Here is a 9,473-nt window from a genome sequence, read left to right on the forward strand (position 1 = left end):
GAGAATCAATTGGTTAAAGAGACAACCAGAAGAAAGTAAGACTGCTACACATTCTACAAAGTACACTTACATACACAAATATAGTTTAATCTATATGCAGATTGGAGAAATCTCATGTAACCATTAGTACAGAGAATGGAAATGCAAGAATAGAGTGCACCCATGCAAACATAATTGTAATATGTAAAAATAGTGATACATCTGGGAACAAGTAACAGAGAAAATCCTTCACTATCAAATATAGCTAATAAAAGTTTAAGCATTGGCACATAACCTGCCATGATTAGGTAACAGTGATTAAAAAATAAATCAACAAATCCATTGTAATATGTTCATTTTTTTTTTTTTGAGATATTTGCAAGGCCCTTGCATACTCCATAGTATCTCAAATTATCAATCAGATGCATTTATCTGATTATTTTATGTGCAATCAATCCAGAAAAAAACAATGACACAACAACTCTGCAAATGATGTCTGGTTAAGAAAGCTCACCCAATAAAAATCAATTATGAAGTTCCCTAATGAACCAGAATCCGAAGAAGATGGTGCCAAATGACCCTTTGGAGAAAAACAATCATCTCAAATTAGGAACAAAGGACAGTAATAACCATAGGAAAAGCTAGATTGAAATTTACAGAAGCTCACTTTCAAGTATAACAAAATGCAGAACACTAAGCTTCCCAGAATAAGTGCTGAATAAATTTCTCCTAGGTGATCATACACAACTGCTGGGTTGAAGATTCCAAACCTTCAAAGATAATTCAAGAAGCACTGGTCATAGTTAAAAGTTAGAAGTATGTTAAAATAAAGATAAATACACATGAATTGCCAACCGATGTCAAAAAATGTGCATACATGTAGAGGAAAATAAGAGATGCAACTAGGTGTCTATAAACCACTCATCTAACTCCCTGCAGAGAAACAAAATCCTATGTATGCACAACAATACGAAAAAGTATGAAATTAAACCATTTAATTACATACTTGAGGTATGAGTTAAACATAGGAGATCAACAAATTTAGCAATAACAATGGTAATCATCATGGCGACTTATCATTAATACTAACAAAGATTTCCTTTTTCCCTCCACCCCTTACATCTTCAACTCTAATTAATCCAAATACTTGAGAGTTTATGCACTTTACTAACAATATTCAGTCTTTGTCTGCATGACTTTAAGCCTTTGTATATGCTTTGTGAACCTTGATCACAAGATAGGACTTTACCATGTGCTAGTAAATTTGGAAAAAGTGGCATACTTGTAGCCGTTTAAGTGATATGCTAGTATATAAAATAAAAAAGACTGCCATTACTTTCAAAACTTACAACAAATAGCAATCAAACCAATCTCCATAGCTTGTGTTTTCCAAAAACAGAAATTGGAAACGAGAAAGAAAAAAAACTACAAATTTATGTCGGAAACGAAAATTTGCGGGAGGGAAAGACAGGGAGTTTCACCTCGTCGGATTCCTCCTTCTCCTCCACCTTCTCCTCCTTCTTAGGCTCCTCTGCAGCTGGGGCGCCGCCTGCGCCGCCGCTACCAGGGGCGGCGACCCCGATGGCAGCCACAGAGCCACCGGAGGGCACGGAAGCGAACTTCTCCCGGCCGGCAGCGATGACTTCCGTTATATCCTTGCCCTTGACTTCCGCGAGGAAGTGGTTGATCCTCTTATCCTCTGCCTCCGCTCCCACTACAAGCAAGAAACAAGGATCACCGAAATGAAACCAAGATAAATATGAGAGGGAAGAGAGTTCGACCTGATTCAAGGATGGATCTGATATCATCGGCGGAGGGGTTGGGGTTGCCACCGAGGACGGCCAGGAGATAAGCCGCCACAATTTTCATCTTCGCTTCGAGATTTGCAGACGACGATGCCGCTGTTGCAAGGTCTCGGACCTCTCGGTGATGAGTGCGTAGAATGAGGTGGGTCGGCTTAATTCCAATTTGTATCTTATCAAAACCCTAGGGTTGGGTCAGCGGAGGGAGGGCAGCGGAATGCAGGAGTAGGGGTGGGAGACGCAGCAGCGGCGGCGGCTAGGGGAAAGTTGGTCTTGGCCTTGGAACCACGGAACGCACGAGCGGCGGAGTCGTAGGCCAGAGCGGCAGCCTCGGCCGAGTCGAAGGTTCCAAGGGTCCCTGATCTCGGCCGCGAACCGCCCCCAAGGCCGCTTCCGCACGCCGCGGAACCGTGTCTCCGCTACTGCCGCCGCCGGCTCCACCAGAACTCGGCCTTTCTTCATCTGGCCAATAGATTGATGGAATGAAAAGGAACAAAGGAAGGGGGAAGAGGGAGCGAGAAATGGGATCAAAGGAAGAGGAGTGCTAATTTCGCCATGTCGAATTGTTCAAAATTGGGAAGATAAATTGGCTGGTTGCTTCATCCAAGGCGAGGAGAAACCCAAAAGAAAGGGCGCTAAGAAAGTCCGCCAGAATTTTGGTTCATAGACACCGGTTTTAAAAACTGCGGTTAAAATCGGTGTCTATTAATGAAAAAAAGGCGCTCATAGACATCGGCTAAAAAAACCGATGTCTATGAGCGAAAATCTGCGCTCATAGACACCGGTTTTTGGAAAAATCGGTGTAAAATACTCAAAGACATCGGTTTTTACTTAAAACTGTTGTTGTTCCACTGATGTATATGAGGGTTTTTCTTGTAGTGGAAGAAAGGCTCGTGGATGCCTTGTCGGAGAAGCAGCAGCTGGAGGGAAATACGCATGTTCTTCTTCTTCCAACTCCTTTCCTTTCCGATGCTCAGTAGTCGATATTGCTGGATGATGAGCTGTTGGTAGAGTAGCTCCGATGTGGGCTTGAAGTTGTTGTTGCTGCTGTTGTAAGGCTTTCTGAACATGAGAATTGATGAGGAAATCCAAATCCTCACAACTGATAGTGAGTAGGTTTGATTTTCCGACTTCTTCCATCCTGTAGTCTCAGATTCAGGTGAAGTTCCCACAGATGGCGCCAAATTTGACCAGAAGCTAGACACGACGGAGATCCGGAAGAAAGAAACCCACCGTGCTGATGAAGAATAATGTCCGCAGAATACCGATCCGAGAAATCCAAAGCGGATCGGGAAAAAATAGAGTCACCGAAGGTTTTCCTCGCACGAAGACCCGATGACGAAGAAGAAATCCAAATCTGAAGAGAAGAAACCCAGATCCGAAACTTCCAAGACTTCCTGCGCACAAGAGACCAATCAACACTATCGTCAGTGACCTAAGACCGGGGTGGGAATCCCTAGCTAGGCCCTCCGACGCTCAAGTCAGTGATCTCTCTAAGTGTGGAAGAAGGAAGAAGGAGATGAACAGTAGTCCGCCAAAATAGGGTTATGAGTGTGCGCGATAATGTGAACTTACCTTGCCAACGGAGAGGATTCCCCTTTTTATACCACTTCATATAACCTTTGTAGTCATGAAGTGGACCCCGATTTGTTAGAGTTTGTTATGAGATGACATCAGCTATGTACTTGTAGTAAATGACTTTTAAGGAATCTTTTTTGTACCCCAGATGTACCTTCTTTGTCGTTTAGTACCTGTAAAATAATATAAAAATACATTTCCCGCCAAAATATATAACACCAGTCATAGAGTCATGTATTGTGGATATCTTTATTAATTATCTTATTTGAAATATTTATCTCTATTTTTCCTCATGAGGCTTCTGTCTGCGCCCCTCTATGTTATTTATCCTACCTAGCAATAAGCCACATTTTATCAGGTATTTTTCCAAGGTGTTGGTTGACCTGGCTGATATTAACCTTCTTTCTTCAGGGCATGTCGCAATCGATACTATTCTACATGCTTTCAAAAGTATCTCCCGGCCGATATTAGCCTTCCTCCTTTGAGGTATATAGATCTGTAACGCCCCGCCCCTTCCTGCTTAAGCTGACGGGGGTTACTTATTTTTTCTTCTTAAAACAGCGGAAGTCTTATCTATAGTATTTTTTTTTCCTTTAAAACTTTTTCTTTGCTTTTCAAATCATCATCACTAACTACCTATCATATGAGTCACATAACATGCTTAACATAAATTTAAGTCATAATATTAAAGAGCATGATGAAATGTCATGGAGTTATAAAAGAACGACATAAACATAATTCTTATTAACTAGAAGCAGGTCTTTCTCTTTAGCCGAGTCACTACTACACACGTCCTTCTTGCCCCCCCCCCCCCCCCTCCTGCTGCTCCCTTATTACATCCATTCTTTGCCGTTATCTGTGGTACAAGGAAAGTAAGCTGTGAGCACACAAGGCTCAGTAAGATCCTTTCCTACTCACAAAAACCGTATACCATTACTGTAACGCCCAAAAATTCTCAAATTATTTTTAGAAACATTCTATGATTTTTCTGGAATTTTTAGATATTTTTTCCGGAATTTTCCGAGTAGCGGAAGCAGTAAAAATAATTAGAACCGCAAAATAGCTTAGGCGGGAATCGAACCCGAGACCTATGGCTTAGGGATAATGTTGGGAACCAGTTGAACCCAGCAGGGCCGTGCTGAAAGGAAAGGGAGACGATTTAATTTATATTAGAGTGGGGCCGGAATTACCACTTAATATAAATAGAAGGTTTAAGTGGGGTTGGGTTATTTTCTTTTATTGGTTCGGCAAAACCCTTCCTCTCCAAAGCCTCACGCCGACACCTTCCTCTTCCTCCTTCTCTCGGCGCCACACCAAGCCAACACCAGGGTTCCATCCCTAGGGTCAAGGGAACATCTTCCGGCGACGACTCCAACATGAAAGAGGTTCTTCTCCGCGAGAGGAACGCGAAGACGTGAGCGGATCGTCGAGAAGGTCATCTACACCGGAATTCTAGCGAATAGAATCGTAAGAAATTACGAATAGGAGGTAAGAAACCCCTCACCTGCAGTATAATAGCTTCCGTTTGAGTTTTTATGCTTTAGTTAGGATGTATGCAGATTTTTTTATCGATATCTAAGGTGTTTTTAACTCTCTTCGCAGATTAGGGATTTAGTTGAGCACCTCTAGACGGGCCGGATGCGTTTTCCCTCTTCAGATAGGAGGTTAGACGTTGTCGGGTGCCTAGAGGTGGTCTCCCTAATAGGGAGAAGAGTTAGAGCATCCTAGGTGCTCGATTAAAGGTCTAACTCAGTAATAGACAGTTTAAAGTAACTTATTAAATGCACTAGAACCATTTAAAACAGCAAATTAGATTTACTTCGACTTATGTAGGACTACGGTCCAATGGGTGGGCTCCCACAGTCACCTCTAGGTTCAGACAACCTAGCTCTAGGTTCAGATAACCTAGAAAGAGCAATTTAGAACAGTTTAGCTATACTCAGTATTTTACTTTTCAGTTGGCACTGTACTGGATTAGATATCCATTGGGCTGGGCTCCCATAGTCGGTCCCTAGATTTAGATAACCTAGTAGCTCTACTAAATTCGGGACTTGCAACCCCGGGTCTAGTTAGAGATGCGCGCATAGCACGTACAGTTGCCGGGCCCCTCAGCAGCATGTTTAGTATTTTCACTTATTATATGTATACGGTTTTCAACCTTTCACAAATTAGTTTGTGAACTCAGTACAGCTCTAGCAGTAGCTCAGTATTAGCGTAGCTCAGTTTCAGTATCATGCTCCAGTTTAGTTTTTCCCTGCGAATATGCATGATGACTTTATGTTCAGCTCTTGATATGCCATGATTGTATGCTTATATGCCATGCCATGCTTAGTTTATTCAGTATATCCAGCATATGTTTTAAACAGCATGATTTAAAATCATATTTGCATCGTTGCATGTTTTTGTGAGGTAGATGGTTTCTTACTAAGCTTTAAGCTTACAGATACTATTTTTCCTTATACTGCAGATAAAGGTAAAGGAAAGATGGACTAGCAGAGGGAGCTGGAGGACAATGCAAAGGATGGTGTGTGTGGCAGGAACTGGAATAAAAGACCCTTAGGGAGTTTAGCAGATTAAGAACTTAGTTTTTGTTTTAAGATACTTTTATGCAGTTCTAGTGGTTTTGAATGCTATGAATTAATAAGCTTTGCACTATATCATGTTAGAATGCTAGTTAATAGATATTAGAACGTTTTACATGCATTCTATAACTGTTGTGTGATGTTTTAGCACGAACAAGTGCTGAAATCAGAGTTCTCGGGCGAAATCAGAACTCTGATCGGTCTCCAGACTGATCAGGGCCTGAGTAGTGCCACTGGATCGGTCAGCCGACCGATCCAGACGGATACAGTACCTACTGTATCCTCCTGGATCGGTCAGCCGACCGATCCAGCGCGATATAGTAGCGTCCCGGGAGAATTCCAGGTTCCTGGATCGGTCAGCCGACCGATCCAGATATACCTGGATCGGTCTGCCGACCGATCCAGCCACACCTGGATCGGTCTGCCGACCGATCCAGTTGGGAACAGAATGCTCCCCAGCTTCGATTGATCTGTGGATCGATCGACAGGTTTGTAGGTAGTTGGGAAGGTTAGTTTCTAGTCCCTAGCTCAGTTGGGAAGTTCAGTTTCCCTCCCCTACATGTGTACAACTCCTAGGTACACCTAGAACATTCAGATTAGTTTTTAAAAGATAATAGTTAGCAAAATTTTAATTAGCCCAGCTTTCCGCACAGCATTTAGCACAGCATAATGTAGCGATCGACCTTACAGCTTAGTAGTAGAAGGCGGGTCGTTACAGAGTGGTATCAGAGCAGTGTTCCATACTTCTGATGTGCGTAGATTATATACTCTTTTATGCATGTTTTTACGCACATTTACATACTTTGAGCATGCTTGATCTATGCATTTTTATACTTCCAGCTTTCCTTTTAGCATATTTACTCTTTTGGTTCGGAGATCTGTTTTTTGTGCATTTTCTGTACACAGGAGGCGATTTGGTGAAGAATCTACATCTTTGGGCATGCATTGGAGGAAACGAAGGGAGAAAGCACCGGGCCGTGTACCTCACACGACCCTGCACTGGTATGGAACTCGGGCCGTGTGGAGTTTGGCACTAACAGAAGAGGAAGATGACATGGCCGTGTGAACCTCGCACGGCCGTGTCAAGATTTGAAGCCAACCAGAGTAGAAGGTTTCCAGAGACCAAGCAGGCTGTGGCCGTGTGCACCACACGGCCGTGTAGCATTTCCAGAGAGCAGAAGGGTTCTGGCCGTGTGGAGTCACACGGCCGTGCAGCTTTGGCAGAGAGGGAACTGGACATGGTCGTGTGAATCTCACACGGCCGTGTCACAGGGGCCGTGTGGCGCCCGATTCCCTCCTCTATTTAAACCCATCTTCATGAATTGAAAGGGGATCTCTCCCCCTTTGGGAGAAAGGAAGATTTGGTGGTTTCCTCCCATTCTTGGGAGGATTTCTGAGCGATTCTAAGGGAGATCTCGATGATTTCGACTCCGGAGCAAGGATTGGATCCGAAGACAAGGCTTCTTCGTAGATAAGTTTTCTCTTTCCCCCTCTTCTTGTTTTCTTGGATTGGGGATTCAAGGAAAGCTTGTAATCTCTATTTCTTCGGATTTTCTTCCTCGATTCATGGAGTAGATCTTGTATTCTAGGATTAAGGGAGTATTTGTATGATGGATTGATGTAATCTCTTATGGATTTGCCATTTTCTTGTTTCAATGACATTATCTTGCTTGTATCAATTAGATCTTGAATGATTGATGGTGATTTGTGCTTAATTCTCATTCTTGATTGATTGTTTGGATTTCTTATGGACTTTGTAAAGATAAACTCTCACTCGATCATCCGAGGGATCCACGTGACAGGTGCAAGCCCGTGTAAGGACGTTTGAGAGATAATCTTGAAGAGGAAATAGGGATATTCAAGAGAGTAGGATGGATTTTATGATTAGCTTCTTGTATCTTGATAGATTAATGAGTCGTGGGCTTCTACGTTGATATCCGAGGAAGGCATAGTAATAGGTGCACTTCTGTGTAAGGACAACATAGGTTCATGTCTAATTAATCCTATTTAGATACATTTCTTAGTCCTTAGCCGGTTGTCTATTGCAAGAGGGAACCGGCAACTTTCTACATGTTTGGCAATTGAGGGATAAGAATTAGTGAACCATTTACATTCAAGAAATCTTACAAAGAAACTGAAACTCCTAGAATCTTCCTTTATCATAACCCAAAACTCTAAACTCTTGTTTGTTGATCTTTAATATTAGATTTGTTTACCTTTACTTTGCTTTTGAAACGATTGGATAGTTGTTTAGCTAATTCGCATTGAGACATTTCTAGTGCTTATTCCAGTCCCTGTGGATACGATAATCTTTTATATTACTTGCGACATTTCCGTACACTTGCGGAGAGTAACAAGTTTTTGGCGCCGTTGTCGGGGACTGCGCTATAACATTAGAAATTATCAATTGAGTTAGACTAAACATAACTTTTCTTTCTTTCTTTACATTTTCATAGTTGTAACTTTAGAATTCTGTTTCTATATGCTTTTGTTTTCTTGAATAACATTCTTGACAATTCTTTTTGTTGCAATTCTAATTCTAATTCTAACTTTGCATTCTTGATTTCTAGCACTCTAATCTAACTTTTCTCTGTTTTCTCTTTTGATCTAGTTTCTTTCTTCTTTTCTTTTGTAAACATATCTTGCAATTTTTAGCATATGAATTATTCTAGATATTTTTCTTTTTCCTTTTATCTTTTCTTTCTTGTTTTCATTATGCACTTTCTTTCTTGCAATTTAAATTCTGCATTTGCTTTCTTGCTTTTCATATTGCATTTTATTTCTTGTTTTTGATTCTTGAATATCCATGAGCACTAACATGTCAAGCAGGACCATGAGAAATTTTTCTACACCCTTTTTTGCAAGATTTTTATCTCCCATTGTGCAACCTCAAATTGAAGCAGAAATTTTCCAACTAGACCCAGAGATAATTTTCATGATACAAGGTCACAAATTTGGAGGAGAAGTATCAGAAAGTCCTTATCTGCATCTTGAAACATTTTTAGAGATTTGTGATTTGGTGAAATGCGAAGGAGTATCAGCAAATACAGTTCGATTGATAACATTTCCTTTCAGTATCAAGGATAAAGCAAGGACTTAGCTATATTCTCTCTGTCCTCAAAGCATCACAAGTTGGGAACAATTGGAGAAGCAATTTCTGAATCATTTTTCCCTCCAAGTAGAACGGTGTATATGAGGAATTGCATAACAAATTTTTCTCAGGCATATGGAGAATCATTATTTGAAGCATGGGATAGATTCAAGAGTCTTCAAAGACAGTGCCCTCATCATGGTTTTGAAAAATGGTTGATTTTGCACATATTCTATGGGGGAATTTCTTTCTCAGACAAGACTTTATTGGATTCATCAGCTGGAGGTTCTTTTATGGACAAAAGTGTAGATGAAGCTTATTCGTTAATTGATCAAGTGACATTGAACCTCCATGAATGGTCGAACAAAAGTTGGATGGAATTTCCCTCAGATATTCAAAAAGTGCAAGCGATAAATGTAAGAGAGCCTGTCAAACAAAATG

The 9,473-nt window shown here is 41.2% G+C and overlaps 1 protein-coding gene and 1 non-coding gene across 2 annotated transcripts; both read right to left on the reverse strand.

Moving 5' to 3' along the window:
- Nucleotides 1–1,412: 1,412 nt before the first annotated feature.
- Nucleotides 1,413–2,020, reverse strand: LOC121999509 (60S acidic ribosomal protein P2B-like). The gene is made up of 2 exons (XM_042554180.1): nucleotides 1,761–2,020; nucleotides 1,413–1,693 (listed from the first exon to the last, which is right to left on the reverse strand). Exons 1-2 carry the CDS (start codon nucleotides 1,846–1,848, stop codon nucleotides 1,413–1,415), a joined length of 369 nt encoding a protein of 122 aa, XP_042410114.1. The 5' UTR covers nucleotides 1,849–2,020.
- Nucleotides 2,021–9,131: 7,111 nt separating this feature from the next.
- Nucleotides 9,132–9,237, reverse strand: LOC122003103. Its single transcript, XR_006117775.1, has one exon. It is a non-coding gene; the product is annotated as a small nucleolar RNA R71 (small nucleolar RNA).
- Nucleotides 9,238–9,473: the final 236 nt, after the last annotated feature.

Source organism: Zingiber officinale, chromosome 7A (genome assembly GCF_018446385.1).
Source record: "Zingiber officinale cultivar Zhangliang chromosome 7A, Zo_v1.1, whole genome shotgun sequence".
Lineage (NCBI taxonomy): Eukaryota > Viridiplantae > Streptophyta > Magnoliopsida > Zingiberales > Zingiberaceae > Zingiber > Zingiber officinale.